Raw genomic sequence first — 19,553 nt, 5'->3', positions numbered from 1 at the left:
GTCTTTGGACTTGTGGGGGAAACTGGAGCACCCGGAGGAAACCCACGCCAACACGGGGAGAACATGCAAACTCCATACAGAAATGCCAACTGACCCTGCCGAGGCTCAAACCAGCGACGTTCTTGCCGTGAGGCGATCATGCTACCCACTATGCCACCATGCTCCTGATGACGGACTCAATATTTCATCATTTTGAATATGATGCAATGTGTTTATTGATTAAAATTGGATTTTCAAAATTCACCTGTTTATACAGAAGTAATGTACGCAAAGGAAAAATTATAAACTATTTAAAAATCATGTAATTACTATTTTGTATTCTCATAAATTCATATAAGATATTCATTTATATTCATTTCATTAAAAAGTTAATGAAATGAATATTAGATTTTTTAAATCTGGATTAGAAATGTAAAAAAATGTATAAATTATAACTTGTAACAAAATGTTCCAATGACCAAAACTTTACATTATTCAAGGGTTGAGGAAATCAAAAAACAATGATGATAATAATAATAGCACTGACAAAGGGATAAATGACTAAAATGTAAAATACAAGGAAAATAATAATAAATAATGTATTAAGAACAAAGTTAACACAAGTTATACAATAAACAAAAATCTACATAATACATTTAATACGATTTCAAATATTTCGGATACTTTTCAATTACATTAATTAAACATCTCTCTGAATAAAAATGTGCATTTACATTTAAAAAATGTCACTCATAGCTAAAAGGTGAAGAACCACCATCATGCCTTCAAGTCCTTAACAATAAAAGGCATGATGGAGGTTTTTCACCTTTCAACAAAATACATTTTCTAAAATAGCTAAATAATGACTTACTAAATAATAAAAAAAAATGCATCTTACAATTTATTTAAAAAAGACTGGTCTTAATTCAATGAATAATACTTAAAAGCGAATACAACAACACACAGCACAGAATAACTTTCTATTAATGATGAAGGTTATGATATGTAATGAAAACGTCCACAGATGTGTTTGAGCACTTACTTATGAACATAGTCCGACTCCGAGCCGGGCTCAGTGTCCTGCTCAGGCAGGTGTTCGGCAGCCTGTCGAGGGTTTTCACGGAGAACGGTGGAGGTTAGCTGAGGCGTCTGCAGGCCTCCGGGCGTCTGAATGCTGTCATTCCTCATCATCCAAGAGCCCTCCATGCTCTCCTCTACAAAAACAACACAACACACAAAAAAAACAGAGAATGACTATGAGTCTTCTCAGTCAACAGAAGCATCCTGCAGTCTTCTACTCTTATTCTCACATGGCTGAAAATAAGTTTAAGTAGAAATACTGAGTGGACATTTTAATCAGTTTTAAGCACAAATATCAAGTATCTGAAAAGATATTTGAGTAAAAGTAAAAACAAAATACATCTTTGTACAAAATGAAAGAGGAAAGTCATGTTTCATAATATAGTACTATACTTTAATGTAAATTAAATATTATAATTTATCAGACAGATATAAAAAGGTTACGTGGGAATATATATTTACATTACGTTTATTTATATAAAATAAATATATATATCATTGGTTCTTGCATATTAATCTTTGGTGCAAAAGTTTCATCCTGTGCCAACTAAACATTGTTTTCTATAAGTGTATTGTGTAGTCTTTGACTTTACACCCACTGGCACTGCCATTCAGCATATCCTCCACGTCATTTAGCAACAAATAGAAAACAATGTAAAGATGTGGAGTACGGCAGTGGGCTTAAGAAACATGTCCAATCAAATGCAGCCTGGGGCATGCATATTTTTGATCTTAGGTGCAACGCAACAGTTTGTGTTTTGTTCCAATTGGCCTGATTTTAACAGGGATTTTACACACTCATTGGATTTACATGAGAACAAGGAGAAAATGGTGTTTGAGGCAAACAGTATGTCATTTCCATATACTGAACTCAGCTATATATACCTTGGTATACCCAGATTTTCACTATATGGCACATTTAATTAAAAATGTATAGAGTGAAAAGTACCGTGTCTTCTTCCAAATAGTACAGTAATCAAGTAAAATGACTGAAGTATTTTACACCCATGTATGTTAGTATGAGTATGTGTGGTGTCGTCCTGACCCTCAATGCGTTTCTTGTGCAGTGGCGGTCGGCCCTTCTTGCTGCGTATGGATCCAGCTTTGCTACTGCTGCTCCCGCTGGTGATGGACATGCGATCTTCATCCCCACCCGTCAGCAGAGAGTTCCTGTAGGAGATGAGTGGAAGCCAGATGTCCTCCCGCCGCTCCATCATCTGCTCCGTCATGAACTTCTCCAGATACGCATGTCTGCAGAGCCAAACACAAACATAAAACATGTATGATGCAAATATCCACTGATGCTCCCCACCCCCCAAAAAATAAAAATACATTTTACGTCTGCTGATGATGATGGGGAGAAGCAGAGAAAGATTAGGAGTGCCCCTGGCCAATGAGGAGTCATTAACACAAGAACTACCAGAATTCTGTAACTAGACTGGCCATAGTGGTCATTCTGACCTTTAATATAAGACTGTAAGAATAAGAATAAGAATGTAATATAAGACTGTAAGAATAAGAATATGTTTGCATACGAATAGAATTTATTTTAATTTTAAATTAATTTTTCAATGTCTGTTGTCACATTTTATGAAGTCATTACCCTAAAAAATTTATTTTTGTAATACGGCCTGTAATTGTGTACATGTTACTAGACTGCCCATAGGAGGTCCATGCATCACTTTGTCCAGTAAGTGAGAAGGTAAAGTTTTTTAAAGGTCCCGTGAAATAAAATAAAAAAAGTTTAAATATTAGTTTCTGTCTGTTAGTTTTAAGGATATCTATTAGCTAGTGTGCTCCAAAACTGTGACAAAATTTGTCTTTAGAAGATATAAACCTGATATAAACATCTAAAGCTTGCAGTTTGTCACTTCCGCCTAAATCGATCAAATTTTCACATCACATCATACTTCAGTTTCTCATCAATTATTGACCAATCAAATCCTCTCTAGTATCTGACATGCCTCCTTCAAGGTGCTTTTCATTTGGTGCACTTAATCTCAACCACTCCTGGCTGAGCTGTGATAAAAACTAAATGCTATTGGCTCTTTTTTTAAAGGGGAGAAGCCACTATATGTCCCACCCTCTCTTCATTTTTTAGTTAAGATTACATTAAACATCGAATAAAAAAACGCACCTTTCAAAGCATTTCACGGGACCTTTAATTTAATTGTTTTTTGGATTTTTTTGCCATTGTTGTATTGACCTTATTCTTTTCGTACGAGCCGGTGCAGCCATTTGAATCTTTTTGGCTCAAGTCTTCCGGTCCTATTCACTTCCATTTATTTTTAGATGTTAAAATCATCTCGTTCCGCTGCTTAATGTTGCATAGTCATAAACACTTGTTTGTAGAGCAAGTTGTTTGATCGTTTTCTGACGTTTATTCTTTCTAGTCATTTCTCTCATAGGCAACTGAATCAGAAGTTCTAAAACAATCAGAAAAAGCTAGCACACTTCTCCTTTAAAGAATAAGGTCAATAGAACAGTAGAGTTGAGACAGGAAAGTGTGGGCAGCAGAGAGAGGGGAAAAGGATAGGCAAAAGACCTTGAGCCGGGAATCAAATTCTGGTCACTGTGAGTAGGGTGGGCCCGATCAAAAGTTATTAAATTACAACATTTTAAAAATGGTCAAAATGAGCCTTTGTACTTTTAGTGTTAAGCCTACCTTCGACAATTTAAGTGCTCTTTAGAGCAACTTACACTGTTTTCTTGTCTTGGCGAAGCAGCTTGGAGGAAAATTCACAGAGAACCTCAAGAAAGGCCAGATTGGGAGGAGGATACTCTGCTCCTTTTGGATTCTGGTACTTGAAGGCAAACTCAATCCCATCTCTAAAAATGATAAGAAACAAGCATGAGAGGTAGAATAAAGAAGAGGAGGTCTTTAGGCTGTATGATTATTAATAACTCAAGCTTGAAGTTACTTGTGCAGTGTGGCTACAGCCTCTCTGGTCTTGATCTGATCTAATCCGAAGGTGAGGGCAAAGCGGCGCGCCAGTTCCTTAATGCCACTCACATGAGACGAGGTCCTGTCCAAGTTAGGCCCCTGATCTTGGATCAGCTCATTAAATAGCTGAGGAACAGAACACATAACGGGATCATTGCAATGATCTGAAATGATAATGTGGCGTCTTATATGCTGTGGTCTCACCTGTTGTAAACTCAAGATGAGTGTTTTGGCACACAGTATCTTGTCCGTCTGTCTGGTCTTACTTAGAGTCTCCTTGATGATGTCGCCATAATCGTTGTAGTACTACACAGGGTTAATAACAAGTTCAGCAGTATGAAGCATCAAACTCAAATGTTAGTGTAACGATTTAAGATATAAGTAATCATACATGTCCACTGGCATTGAGGGAACAGTAATAAGCAGTATTAACCAGGCAAGCTAGGATTATGATATTGACATGAAGATGAACGCAGATTAAATCACATAATAACAATTAAAAACAACAGAATTTCTTAAATCAGATTGCATGAATGACACTGTCTGATTTCAGATGTAGTTTGTTCGTACACTACAGTCATCTGACATTTCATTTCCTCCATGACAGTGGACACACATCAAGTAATGACCGTCTCTCTTACCCTCATGTAGTGTTTAAAGATGTCTGCAGCAGCAGGCATGTCTATGATGTCATAAATGATGAGTTTGCTGAAGGCAGCTAGAAGGTTCCTCCTCTTGTGTAAGGCCTCAATCTTGTTTGCTTCATCCTCTTCATCACCCTCTGTGTAAAAAAAACAACAAAAAAAAAACGTTAACACATTTTTTTAGCATTATTTATTTAAAACCTCAAATTTCTAATCTTTCTAAACTCATTGATGACAAACATAAACTCATAAACTCTGTAGATGATTTTAGAGCAGAATTTCATATGATTGATTTGGAATTCCAAAGTCAAAATAAAAGCACCGCACCAGATGTCTACAAAAGTCCATCGATCAAAGATGAATACAGCAGTAATAAATATCTCACCAAAAATATATGTATGTGTACATAATCATGGAAAATTGTATGCATGTATATTCAGATGCCCATGAGCATTTAGATAGCAGGTGCACATTTAAACTTTGCATTGAGGAAGAGCTTTCTCCTAAAAAACATTTTCGCATTTTTCTGGCACTTTTCATGGCCTCTAAAGTAGCATAAAAAAAAAAATACATTTTGAGGTGTTTCATACCCTGTATATCCATGCAGAATTGCATTACTGCTCACTGATTTGGAAATCACCAGGTCATAAATCATATTGTATATCACTACATCTGACCAATTTTTACACAAGTTCACTTGTGACATGTGTGTGTAAGCCTACCTTTAGTTTTTGGTGTTAATCTGGCACTAAACTCCACCAAACATTTCACTAGCTATGTTTACATGCACCAATTTTTGTCAATCTGAATTAACTGAGTCTGATTGTGGATCTGTTTACATGCACTCTAAACAATGTAATCTGAAAATGTGTTTTACATACATTCCAATTAAAACGCTTATATTTTCTGTATTTTTAAGCAGGCTATAGTGTCTGAAAAAAAGTTTCAATTTCGAAAGTCCATTCTACATACAGTATTCTTTATGCACATTAATAAAAACAATTTAATAGTTTAAATGGCATTTCTTGCAGGTGCCCCAGAAACTTCTGAATACTTTTTCAGTAGTATTCAGAGATTTCTTTAGTAAAATGGGCACTTCTTGTGTGTAATGCCTCGTCTTGTTGAATCACTGAATGTCTCCTCAATTGTAAGTCGCTTTGGACAAAAGTGTCTGCTGAAGGACTAAATGTAAATGTCAAGTGAGCTGTTCTAAAATTACTGAGGTCAAAGGGATAAAGCTTTCAGCCAAAGTAAAAGAAGTTGCTCATTCTAAATCTGTTTATTTTGAGAAAATTGTATCTCATATTTCAAAATGAAATGTTATGCCAGGTAATGCTGTAAAGTATGTTTTCACTCCCGTTATGGGGATTGGCGAGTTCATTTTTGAAAACTACAGTGGAAGTCAAAATTATTAGCCCTCCTGTGAATTCGTTTTTTCTATTTCAAATATTTTCCAAATGATGTTTAACTGAGCAAGACATTTTTCATAGTATTTTCTATATTATTTTTTCCTCTGGGGAAAGTCTTATTTGTTTTATTTCGGCTAGAATAAAAGCAGTTTAGAATTTTTTAAAAAGCATGTTAAGCTCAATATTATTAGCCCCCTTAAGCAATATTTTTTTTCGATTGTTTACAGAACAAACCATCATTATACAATAACTTGCCTAATTAACCTAGTTAGGCATTTAAACTGCACTTTAAGCTGAATACTAGTATCTCGAAAAATATCTAATCAAATATTATGTACTGTCATCAGGGCAAAGAAAAATATAAATCCGTTATCAGGTATTAAAACTATTCTGTTTAGAAATGTTCATAATTCTGGAGGGCTAATAATTCTGACTTCAACTGTATATATCATCAGTGTTGCCTGTAGGCTCACCTATGCTCTGGTTCTCGTCATCCTGATCTATAAACACATGATCAAGGATGAAGTTGAGGAGCTCGTTCTGCAGCGTGCCGTCTGGGATGAAGACTAGTGGCTGCAGACCCTCTCTGGAGCCTGTGGTGAGCTGGTGACTGAAGATCATCAGCAGGTCACAGAGCAGCATGAATGCCTGGGGCAACATGACAAACACAGCATGAATTACTTTTGCACAGAGACGTCGCTCCTGGATGAATGGAGGAAGCATCTTTAGCTGCTCACCTGCTCTTTTACCGGCGTGTTGACGTTTGATAGACACTGCTGGCATATAGCAAGAAAAGACTTGACGACCCTCCGTAGTGCTAGGAGATCGTCCTAATAATCAAGAAGAAAAGAAATGATGCCTGTTTTGTGCTTTAAATTATGCTTGTTCACATTCAATAACAAAGAGATCGCAAATGTGAGAGGGTCATTAAATGGTTTACTTTGTGTGACGGTAATGAGAAAGTTGCATTATGTTTCAAATGCAACTGCTAAATTATGTGTTAAACATTTATTAAAATGTTGCCTTACAGACCTTGGACGGAGCTCCCTCTGTGATCTTCACCAGCTGCCAGAGTATGGAGTAATGAGAACACTGAAGAGCCTGCACTGCTATCTGCACACACACAAACACACGCACACACACACACACACACACACACACACATGATTAGGATTATATCTTTCTAGTAAAAGGTTGAATTTTACAAACATGTCTACAAATAACACGGAATAATGTTGAGGGGGAAAGTGGCTGAAATGCTTTGAACTAAATTGATTTATATATAATCTGATCAATCAGAGTATTGTGCGGTGAATTGCATTTGTATTATTATACTACAGTACATAATACTGAACATGTTTAATGATACTAAATTGATTAATGAAAATAAGCATTTGATTTTGTCAAATGAATACAATAATATTTAATTCTCAATACTGAAAAATACTAAAAAATTCTAAAAAGCAAAAACGAAAATACTGCTCTGCTTGTTAACATGCCCTATGTCCTTTTATTTCTTATTTTTAAAATACAGAGTATCTGCAGGCTTTAAACCAAAATGTTTTAGGGCTCCATTTTAAAGACCTGGGTGCAGAGTCTAAACCGCATGGTGCAAAAGCATTAAGGGCGTGTCCGAATCCACTTTTGCTTTTCTAAAAAGGAAAAATTACACTCTGTGCCTCTGCGCATGGTCTATTAGGGTTGTGCTTATTCTCTTAATAAGCTTAAATATAACGTTCATTAAACCAATCAGAGTCTCATCTCACATTGCCTATAAGAGTCAGTCGCGTTGCGCCATGGTGCATTTGTTATTTACATGGTGGACTTCTTAAGTGGAAAAACTGAACGCTTCACTAGCGAGAAAAGAGTTAAACAGACCATCTGCAGCGCGCAGATAAAGAATGAGCCTCCTCCATTCGGCCTCTTTGCTTTCTCTTTACTTTAACTCTATACGTTAATCCTTTATTTTCGTGGAATAAGGAAACGGTGTTGTAGGCACTCCACTGAAGACATCCATTAGCCTACATATTTAATTTTGTTTGTTAAGTACAAAGATTTGTTTCAAAACTAAATTCAGTTCTAATTTCCAGCAAATGAATAAATGAACAATAATAACGAAGTGTGGTCAAAATACTTGTTTTTTTCTTGAGTTGTTTTTATTAAAACAAATATAAATATATTTAATAAATAATACTGCTAATAATAATAACATTATACAAATGCAAATTGTCATGAATAAACTGAAAAAAAGCCTCTCAACATGAAAAAGGTTTAGAGGCAGTAGTTTTTATATTTATATAGAAAATAGTATTTTTTGTAACATTTTAATCCTTAAATTTTTTTAAATGTAAAGATATTTGTGTATTGCTGTATATCCGGTGTGTATTAAGCAATGTGTAAGCATTTTGGATAGACATAGATGCTTAACTAATGTGCTGCACGCTGGACTTTAGCCCAGGTTTTAGTTGGTCAATGGCGCAGTCTATTTCAGTTCCTCAAAATAGCAACGCGCCAACAATGCACCTTAACACACCTCCTTTATAATCCAGCACACACATGAGTCCACAAGGTGACGCAAATGGATTTGCTATTTAAACAACATGGTGCAAAATGTGAAAATTAGGGTTGCACTGGTCTGAAAATAGCAACAAATAGCAACAAACACGTCTTATTGTGCCAGGTGCATGATAGGGCTCTTAATTTGTAAAATCTAATTTAAGGTTTTTTATGAAAAAATGTAAGACCAGCATTAATAAAACTATTGTTATACTATTACTATGCCACAGCCATATCACCCTGCAGCCCACCGGTTACTCACTGAAGCTAAGCAGGGCTGAGCCTGGTCAGTACCTAGACGGCAGTCCACTTTGGAAAACTAGGTTGTTGTTGGAAGTGGTGTTAGTGATGCCAGCAGGGGGCGCTCAACCTGTGGTCTGCGTGAGTCCTAATGCCCCAGTAAAAGTGAAGGGGACACTATACTGTCAGTGGGCGCCATCTTTCGGATGAGACGTTAAACCGAGGTCTTGACTCTCTGTGGTCAGTAAAAATCCCATGGCACTTTTCGTAAAAAAGTAGGGGTGTAACCCCGGTCTCCTGGCCAAAGTCCCTTTATCTGCCCTTATGATCATGGCCTCCCAATCATCCCCATCCGCCGAATTGGCTCTATCACTGTCTCTCCACTCCACCAATAGCTGGTGTGTAGTGGCGCCGTTGTCCTGTTGCAGCTGTCGCATCATCCAAGTGGATACTACACACTGGTAGTGGTGTGGAGAAACCCCCCCCCCCTCATGATTGTAAAGTGCCTTGGGTGTATGGCCATACACAATAAATGCGCTATATAAAATACACATTACATTACATAAATTACATACATCTGATACAAACTGATTGCAAACAATTTAAATGACTTTACAGTAAAAATAAATCAATATACAAACACAAAACGCTCCATAACTTTACTGTATTATTAATGGTTTATTTAGTACTATTTTTTAAACTCAGTACGCTCTAAACATTTTTGAAAGAGGAAATCCACCTACAAGGTTTATTCACAATCACATTAATCAATGTTGCTGATGAAATGTTACCTAGATATGTTTGTAAACGGACACACCTGCTCAGGCATGGAGCCCTGCTCTATTCCTGTCCTTAGCAACCTGTAGCAGTTTCCAAAAAAATCCCATCTGGTCAAATCGTGAGCGCTGTTGGAGAGGAAAGACAGATACATTGCTTGTTCCTTAGGTTCATTAGTGGTCAGAAGCAAGCCATTTCTCCAAAGTGATTTAAATAGACAAGAGTTGTACTTGTGAAAGGCTGTGAGTCTCTTCAGCGTGGAGAGAACATTGTAGATGTCATCATCATCCGCCTCTTCCCCCTGTAAATGAGGCAGACATTCAGATATGTTTGACTCGTCGACTGACACAATTTTATGAATCATACACAACCATTTACAGACTGTGCTTTTGGTAAATATGTGTCTGGGAGATCTAAAAGCAGAAGAATAGTTTTAAGCTCTGTGATGTGAAAGCACAGAAGAAGCAGTTCAAACAAAGCTACCTGATCAAGACCATGTGTTCTGAAAGTATACAAACTGATATGTGAAATCTTTAAAGGGATAGTTCACCCAAAAATGTTTAAAAAAACATTCTTTTTTGTCATTTACTCACACTTTATTTGTTCCAAACCTCTTTTTGTTCTGTTGAACAAAAAAGAAGATATTTTGAAGAACGTTAGAAACCAGTTATCATTGACTTTGACAGTGTGTGTTTTTCCTACTATGGATGTCAACGATTACTGGTTGCAGTAATACAGCTGAGGGTCTGCTGTTTGTCCAATCATGATTTTTTCTTCCGTCAAACAAAAATATCAGGCTACCTCAAATCAATCGCTCCACAGGAAATATGCATTTAATTAATGCTCCGCTGTTATTATTTCACAAAACCTCTGTCAACATTTTTAATAAAAGTCATTAGATTAAAGATTATGTCTTATGATTATGATTTATTTCCTCCGTCTCACTCACGGTTCATGTGTGCGCGCGCTGCGTGTGATGAAAGAAAATGACAATGAACCTCAAGGCTCATATGTTGACTTTTTGTATAACAATTTTGTCATTTATATATGATACTGCATTAATCTGCATACATGTTTTATAAGCTGAAAAATGAAAGCCTCAGTTTTGTGCAGAGTTATTCATTATAAAAAAATCAAGAAATTCTTTGTATTTGTTTAATTCGTAGATTATGTAGGCTACTTTAAAAACTGATATCATATAAGAACTATTAATAACTGTAATTTTCCAAATGGAAAAAAAGCTTGGTTTGTTGGTTGTACACTAAATCATCAATAGCCTGTCTGTTAAGTTTATGACGCGGCTCCAGGCAGCACAGAGGCGATCAGCATCAGCATTGGTTTATGTCAACTCATCTGTGTCAAACTGTGACCAGAAATAACTTTCTTTCATTTTGCTTCTTTGGCAAAATACCTCTGTAGACATGTGTGTTTGCACGTGTTACTGTCCCGCGAGTAAACAAATATTTGTTGCACATTTAGGGGCCGATCACAAAGAGCGCGTCTTACCGTTACAAAAACGCGAGGCGCACCGCACTGCCTTTTATGTTGACAGAAAAAAAGAAGCGGTGCTCTTTTGTATGTCACTAGGAAATGACAAAATCAGCTCACCCATACTGTGCGCGAGTCGTGTTGCTGTCGTTGTTATAATTGTCATTTTTAATAATATTGTGATATTCAAGATCTGTAAAGTCATACAGCTCTGGATAACCTGAAACAGCGACCACAAGTCTCTCCTCCATCACTGTTCACTGTAGTCGCCTTGATGACACAAACCCTGCTGTCACCTCAACAGAAACCCAGCAGTGCTTTCATTTGATTGAAGAATGAAAGACATTTTTCTGCTACCATTTTCTACCATTAATCGGTTACAAATGCACCCTTTCGGTTAACGGTTAATCAACTATTTTGAGCTACCCTAATTAAACAGCATACGCAGGCTCTAAAATATTTTTTGTTTTTCCCTCACGGCTGCATGCCAGAGATCCAGCATGGTCCCGGAATACTTTAAGCCCTGGTCAATGGATTCCATCAACCAGCATTTTCTAAATATCTTCTTTTGTGTTTATAAGCTCATAAACAAATTGTCTTAAACTCAGTTCCTGGAGGGCCACAGCTCTGCATGGTTTAGCTCCAACCGCCTCCAACTCACACCTGCTTAATCGTCTTTATTAGTCTTGAACACCTTGATTAGTTGGATCAGCTGTGTTTGATTAGGATTGGAGCAAAACTGTGCAGAACTGTGGCCCTCCAGGAATCCACTTTGAGACCTATTTTATAAAGGTTTAAAACCACATGAGGGTGAGTAAACAATGAGGTCATTTTCAGTTTTGGCTGAACTTTCCCTTTAACAAACAGTTTCACCTAAACCTGGCCGTCAGCTCCACAGAGCCCTCACCGCCTGCAGCAGCTCCTCCACCGAGTGGTTGAAGCGGTCGGCTAGTTCATCGATCAGTTGACTGCGGGCGATGTCCACACGGTTCATAATGGTGTATTCTTCACTGCACAGGATGCTGTATGTTTTACTGCAGGCCTCCAGCACTTCTATGTCCGTGTGCTTCTCCACTACAAACTTGATCTGCTTTAGCAACGCGTCCAAGTGCTGGAAAAATGATATTCAGTCTGTTAGACAATTTATCACATGTTTTCTGTATGAAATCACTGTGTTTTAAATTGTGTTGGATATCCTCTAAACAAATCATTTTGAATCATTTATGAATCATTTTAAACCATATGCATGGTGAAAACTGAGTGAAAGGTACTTTATATTTTCATCTGTTATGAAAAAAACATTATGCTTGGTTCACACTGCGAGGCCTAAAGCTCAAATCTAATTTTTTTCTGAGACCTGATTGTTTTGCATAGCTGTTCACATTGTTGTTATAAATGTGGACAATATCAGACTTCCAGTGTGAAAAGATCATGGTCCTAAACTGACCCGCATGAGCAAAAGTACAACTACGCACAGCACATAAATGTGTATAGTGTATGAAGTGAATAAATCACTTCATCTGCACGTTGTCAGATTATTTTTAATATGATTACTGTCATTTTTACAGACAACCGCTGTGTTTCCATGAACTGTAAATGATTGTTTTGCTGGTTATAATGTGTATTTCAGTATTTGAAACTTCTGAACATTTTTTTGCAATCGAAAACACTGATTTGTCATTTAATACAAGCGCGGGCGTGTCTCTCTGACCACCAGTGTGTAGTGAACTCATCAAGGGTTAATGAAGAGCCTCAAACTGAACTGTGAAGGCAGGGCTCACACCTGGTTCATCGATGTTGAAAATTTTATAGTTTGAAGCGCCGAATAACCTAGCCTACTGTTAATTCATTTTAATTTGTTATAAACAACATAGGCTGTATCCAGTTTATAGGCTAATGGTTAATGTTTGGTTAATGAGCGCCAGTTGTTATTCAAATAATATTCAAAATTAATTTTCAAATATTCAAAAATGTTCAATTTTTGGAGTAAAGTATTTGCCCTGTGTGCTATTCTGCTATGCTGCTGAGGAATACATGATGTTTGCAGCACAAACCAGTAAAAAATAATGACGTGTGTCGATTAAAAATTATGTAAAAGTCACATGAACTCCTACATAACCGTTCACACTGCGGTCACTTTGCAAAACATCAGATCAGTATCTGACTCAATACCACATATAAAAGTGGCACAAGTCGTAATTGAAAAGATCAGATTCCACACGGTTTGATCTGTTCACACTGTCATGACAAAAACAGATCTGAGTCACAGGTGGGCAAAAAACTCAGATTTAGGCCACATTTGCCTGCAGTGTGAACGTAGCCTCTGACAGAATGTGGCAGACAAGTTTAGCAGACATTAATGAACATTCTATCAATTCTAGACATTGTCTATATCAATTTAAAATGAATACATTATTCATTATTCAAAAATAAACTACAGTACATGAATGTTCCAAAATATCTCACCTCTTTGTGCCAAATGTAATTCAGTAGATGCTGATCTGTTCCATTGTTTTATTTCTTGTTCCAAGACACAAAGCAATAGGAATGGAATTTTTGAAGAGCCAATACTTTTAATTATGGTATTTTCTGAACAAATGCATTCATTATCAGCTACACAACACAACTTGCTCGCATACAGTTTTACTACAGCCAAGACGTTATTGCTATGATTTGTGATATGATTTCTATTTTACATTTGGAACATGCTAAGTACTGAATGAAGGACCTGAGCCTTTTGACAAAATCTGGCATCCTTTTCTTGTTAACTTAATAAAAATCATCAGTACCTATGTTAAATGTAATGTTTAAATATTTTTTATCCTACTTTGCAGTTTAAACAAGTCTTGTAAACAATCCAGGCTCAGTCTGAAAATGTACCCCTATGTACATTCATGGAAACCGTCAAATACGTCCCAGGAGCTGTGTTTTTTTGCATTTTTTGTTTTTGCGAATCCACCAGAGGCCGCTGTGTACGCTTTTTGAGATTTCAAATTTCTCTCGCAAGTGCCATTCGAGCCTGCTGTTTTCGTGTAAATCCACCAGAGGCCGCTGTTGACTGACTGTTTGACTGACTGACTGACTGACCGATCGACTGACCCACCCTCCTCCTTCCCTAAACCCAACCAATAGTACTTTAAAAAGCACAGCTTGCACAGAATGCATCCATAAGTACTTCTCGCAACATAATTCGCAATCTCCAGAAATGTATATAGGGCTACGTTTTCAGAAGGAGCCTATGTTGCTTGTAAAGGATAGTTTGTGATGTTGTTGTTGTTGTTTTTTTCTCATTTTCTGCCTTTCTGTCTTTCTTTCTTTCTTTCTTTTAATGCCGTTGTACTTTGTATATAATGTGGACAAAACAAAACTTCAATAAAACTTATCTGACAACACTTTTGAGTTCACTGTGTTTTGTTCCTCCAGATTATTTCCTGCAGTACAATAATATTCAATATAGATCCATAATATTGCTGCAAATGGTTTTTGGGGTCATTCAAGGTCTGCTGAAAGTAGTTTGTTAATGAAAGAACTGCGAGGATAATAATAGCACCTCATTGTACCCATTTTCAAAGAAAAGCACTTCATAATTGCTTAAAGTTTAATAAACGTTACTCTCATAATTCATGCAAAGTGTCATGGGGTGTAGAAAACGCAGATGTAGATGGAAAAACATCTCACCTTCTCCATTCTCCCAGCGCTGTACACGTCCAGGTCAAAATACTGTGGGATCTGCAGAAGATTAGCTACTTTCTCTGAATCTGTCTGGTACTGTAAGTGAAAAACAGCTTTATTAATACATAAATGCACAGTTTTTATGTATGGAAGCAAGAAAACAAAATACTCTGTCCTACTTTTGAGAGCAGCATGGGGAGAGCCATGATGAAGTGCTCTGTTAATTTGTTTTTGTCATCAATCTGCATCTTCCTCTCTTTCGCAGTCAAGACCTGCATAATAAGACAGACTAAACTGAATACCTTTTGGTTTTTAAAGAAAATTTTACTAAACACAGTAGCTTGCGAGATAAAGGTATTTTACCCTTTTCCCAGTCCCTCTCCCCACTGGTGGATGGGCCTCTGCGGCCTGACGAATGGTACAGACAGTCAGTTCAATCAGAGAGCTCTCCTGCCTGTCTGCCAACACTGAACACAAACACAGAGACACAGAAAGACATAAATATATTTAGGAGACAATGAGGGTGACTTGTCTAGTTAAACTAATTAACCTAGTCTTTAAATTGAACTTAAGATGAACACTAGTATCTTGCAAAATAACTAGTAAAATATCATGTTCTATCATGATGGCAAAGACAAATGAAATTTGTCATTAGAAATGACAATGACTTATATAATACACTTATATGTAAAATGTGCTGTCTCCCCTTTAAACAGCACTTAAGAAATATTTTTAAAAGTATAAATTATTAGAAAGCTAATAATGTGGTATTCAACTGTATAATAACCTCAATACCATAAAAAAGCAGCCAAACTGTATGATTTCTATGGCATCTGTTATGAAAACAATAACTTCAAGACACTGCAAGTACTAATGCTATGACATTACTATAATGACATGAAAATAAGCTAAACGGATAAAGTAAAAACAAAGCAATTATATTACTCATTTTTTGTAATAGGCAAAGATTAATCGTGATTATTCGCATCCAAAATTTGTATTTTTTTCATAATATATATATGTGTGTATTATATATATTTATTATGTATATGTGATACACGCACATACATAAAAACAAAACTACAAAACAATTTGGTAATATAGACATTTAAATGTATATATTATTTGTATAATATACATATAAATTTTATATCTAAATATAAACAAACATTTTCTCAAGTATATGCATGCCTGTGTGTATTTATATACATAAAAAATCTACACAGCACATACAGACATTATGTCAAAACAAACTTTTGGATGCGATTAATCTTTGCCCATCACTTTAATAAAATAATAAAAATAATGGAACGAAAAGCCTTCTAGCCTGATTGTTGCACTTTGTTTCAATTATTTTACTGATCATCATAATAGAGCACCACAGTGCTACAGATAAATAGCCCATTAAAAAAGGACAACACTTTAATATAAGGTAATGTAGTTACATCTGTTCCATGCACTTACTATAGTAATTATAATGAATTATGCATAATTGCATGTACAGTAACTAACCCTAACCCTCATTTTAACTCCAACCACATATAAGCACATGCAATTATTAAATATTAAGTATTAAGTAGTTAAATTAAAAGTTACAATACACTGTAACTACGCCACCTTAAAATAAAGTGTAGCCAAAAACGTTTGTGCTGTTTTTTGATGCATTCTCCAATTTTTCAATCAATAAAAAGGCTATTTGTCACATACACATCCTTAAACAATACAACATGTAGTGAAATGCTTGGATATTGTGCTGACATTCTGTTGCATATGATGACATTCTCAGTTCTGCCGACTGTTGCAAGCATTTAGTCTGAGTCTTTAGCCATGCAATGATTCCAACTTCTCTCTAAAAATAATATATATGGCACACCTAAGGTGATAGTGATAAGATGGGGCTCCTTTTACTCCAGTGAATGTCTTGCCATTCAAATGTATTTGTCAAAGTCATATTTAATACACTACTGATCAAAAGTTTGATCAAAACTATCCCATGTGCTTTCTGTCAACCAGGATCTACCGGCAGGCTGTTCGTACCCTCCTCTCCCTGCACTGGCTCCTCCAGCAGCAGTTCAGTCATGCACTCCCAGTCCTTCAGCAGCTCCTGAGAGCTCTCCCACAAACTGTCCACTAGATAGGCAGCATGTTCATGCAGCTGGAAACACAAACACAAGAGACTCCATTTAATATTAAAGGCTGGATTCTAGAGACACCTTAGGAGAAAAATATTGTGTTTTATTGTCAAAAATCAGTTGCGGCCATACCTCACTCTCCAAAAAGAAAAGCACCAGCATGCGGATGAGGTTTCCATTTGGGCTGCTCCTCCCTCTGCGTTTGGCCAGAGCTTCCTCTGCCTGAGGATCATGTCTGCTGAACAACCTATGCATGACACAGTGTTAAAAGAGTAAAATACTTTTAGTTTGTTTGTTATTTGTTAATTAAAAACCTTTAACAAAATAACAATCAATCAATATATTAATTAAAATGTAAAATTAAATACAATCACATTTTAAATAATTATAATTAAATAAGCAAAAAGCTCATATAAATAAAATAATTAAAATAAAATAAACCAAATTAAAACAGTCAAATGTACAAATATATTCAAGAGTTCACACTTAGCTGATGATTGAGAATAAAGCATATTTGGCATGCTGTCCTGGGAGGGAGCCCTGAGCTCATAATATCCTCAAGCCCAGAGCTCCCTCCCGTTTGAAGGGCGAGAGGAGATTTTTAGCTCAGGTGGTTCTCGAGAACTCCCCTGCTTGTGAACATGCTGAGATATATCTGGCTAAGGGTTGTCTTAAGATGCTATTATGGAGTAGTCAATTTACTTATGGTGTATATTTTTGGATGGTGGGAGGAAACTGGGAAACCCAGGGAAAACCCACGCGAACATGGGGAGAACATGCACTCCGCACACAATCGTGACTGGCCCGGTCAGGGGTCGAACCAGTGGTGTTCTTGCTGTGAGGCAACAGTGCTAACCACTGGCCGCTGTGCCGCCCTATCAGAGAAGGGGAGGAGTATGGGTGGAAGGGGGGTTTCTTCAGGACGAAGATGACCGGAGTGGAAAGCTCTGGTTATTTATGGTGTGTCAGTATTTGTCTGATTGGTGCAATGTACGAAGCTGATGGAGTACCAGCTGTGTTCAATCATAAACACGTGATCCTCTTGAAATTAGTTTAGAAATAAACCACACATAAAATTTATATAAAAATTCTATTGCAATTTAAAATGTAATTTAAATAATCAAACATCAAAATAAAATAACTTATTAAGTAAAACAAAATATATATTAATTAAAATTTAAATTAAATGCGTATTAATTTATAAAAAATATTTAATTAATTTAATATAAAGATAAAAAACTAAATAAAATAAATAAAATAAAAACAAGTAACAACAAAGTAAAAAATAAGCAAAATAAAATAAAAAGAAGTACAATCAACAAAATACAATATTAATAAAATAAAACAAATATACCATTAGCAGTTAAAATTATAGACAATTTAAACAAAATAAAATTTAGTTTAGCATAAAAAATACAATATTGTAAATGTTAAATGTAATTAAGAAAAAAAATTAAATAAAAAAGCAGATTTTATAGTCAAAGATGTTTAGCTGGCTCACTTCCGATGCAGAAACTCCCCAGCAGCCACTGCCACAGGCCTGTGAGCCGAGTACACCAGATGATACACATTCTCACAGTCTTCATTAGACAGAGCGTCCTCGCTACCCCTGAACAAATCAACAACATTTGATGAAGAAAAGCATCCAGTCTCCAGTCACAATCAGAATCTGAGCTTTACTTACTGCAGGATGAGCGTGACCAGTCTGATGGCTTCCACAGCAACGTCATACTCTTTATCCAGCGTCATGGACACGATACGGTCCTGTCAGGACAGTTCAGCAAGGTAAATATGGAGCGGACATTCAGAGAACACTTAATTCTGCCTCTGAACAGCACTCTTACCTTAAAGCGGTTTGTGAAGAGCTCAAGTTTTGGAAACAGTTCGCGGTTTGTGTAAAGGTTTTGTAAGGCTTTCAAACACTTCAAGCGCACTTCACCTTGCTGGGAAAAAAGAAAGTTCTGACATTAAGAAGAGACAATGGGTAAACACTGGATCTCATTCACTAATAATTAGAAAAAAACTAATAAGTTTTTTGTAACTTGTCACAAAAGCATTCTGCCTAATTCACTTAAAAATGAGTTTGTTGTTCTTTAACTCATTCTTTTGTTAGTGAATTTGGAGTGTTTAGTAAAATTATGAATTAAGAAGAGACTATTATGGCACTGAAACGAAGGGAAAAAACTTTTAATAGTAATGAAAGTTTTGAATTTGGATGTGGAACATGCTTTTAGCTCTGAAAACACAAGGTGAAACGCACTGCATTTTTGTTGACTTTAGAAAAGACTACACTTTTTATGATGCTGGGCAACCACACTATCAATGCTCTTGATGCTTAGGCCCTTTTTCCAACTCCAGGTGAACAATGAGCTCCAAACATCATAAGATAAGATAAACACCATCTTAAAGACACCTCTTGCCACAATAAAAAAAGCTCTTGTTGAGATCGGGGTCTGAATATCCATTCATCATTCAGAAAACATATCTGTATGCTCTCTAAAGGTGCAGTCACAGATGCCATGCCTCCAAACTCAAGGTGAGACACAATAATCATTCTTTATATAAGGATGGAACAAAAGTTTTAATGATTTATTAACGAAAACATCTATATGCACATTTTTCACATAATTTT

The 19,553-nt window shown here is 36.2% G+C and overlaps 1 protein-coding gene across 1 annotated transcript in view; it reads right to left on the bottom strand.

The window, feature by feature from the left end:
- The window catches only part of stag1a (STAG1 cohesin complex component a), an 89,406-nt gene that overhangs the window by 10,152 nt on the left and 59,701 nt on the right, over positions 1–19,553 (bottom strand). Inside the window, exons 11-30 of the mRNA XM_056475916.1 lie at positions 18,766–18,864; positions 18,606–18,685; positions 18,423–18,530; positions 17,054–17,168; positions 16,827–16,944; positions 15,153–15,256; positions 14,969–15,061; positions 14,796–14,885; positions 12,025–12,228; positions 9,860–9,930; positions 9,670–9,757; positions 7,089–7,169; positions 6,794–6,886; positions 6,530–6,704; positions 4,645–4,784; positions 4,208–4,309; positions 3,981–4,129; positions 3,760–3,888; positions 2,105–2,310; positions 1,022–1,193 (exon numbers count right to left, since the gene is read on the bottom strand). Coding sequence (XP_056331891.1) covers positions 1,022–1,193; positions 2,105–2,310; positions 3,760–3,888; positions 3,981–4,129; positions 4,208–4,309; positions 4,645–4,784; positions 6,530–6,704; positions 6,794–6,886; positions 7,089–7,169; positions 9,670–9,757; positions 9,860–9,930; positions 12,025–12,228; positions 14,796–14,885; positions 14,969–15,061; positions 15,153–15,256; positions 16,827–16,944; positions 17,054–17,168; positions 18,423–18,530; positions 18,606–18,685; positions 18,766–18,864 — 2,417 coding nt within the window. The remainder of the gene's footprint in view (positions 1–1,021; positions 1,194–2,104; positions 2,311–3,759; positions 3,889–3,980; positions 4,130–4,207; positions 4,310–4,644; positions 4,785–6,529; positions 6,705–6,793; positions 6,887–7,088; positions 7,170–9,669; positions 9,758–9,859; positions 9,931–12,024; positions 12,229–14,795; positions 14,886–14,968; positions 15,062–15,152; positions 15,257–16,826; positions 16,945–17,053; positions 17,169–18,422; positions 18,531–18,605; positions 18,686–18,765; positions 18,865–19,553) is intronic.

This window comes from Danio aesculapii, chromosome 2, assembly GCF_903798145.1.
Source record: "Danio aesculapii chromosome 2, fDanAes4.1, whole genome shotgun sequence".
Classification (NCBI taxonomy): domain Eukaryota; kingdom Metazoa; phylum Chordata; class Actinopteri; order Cypriniformes; family Danionidae; genus Danio; species Danio aesculapii.
Note: the sequence above shows the minus strand (reverse complement) of the source record. Positions and strands in the feature narration are given on the sequence as shown.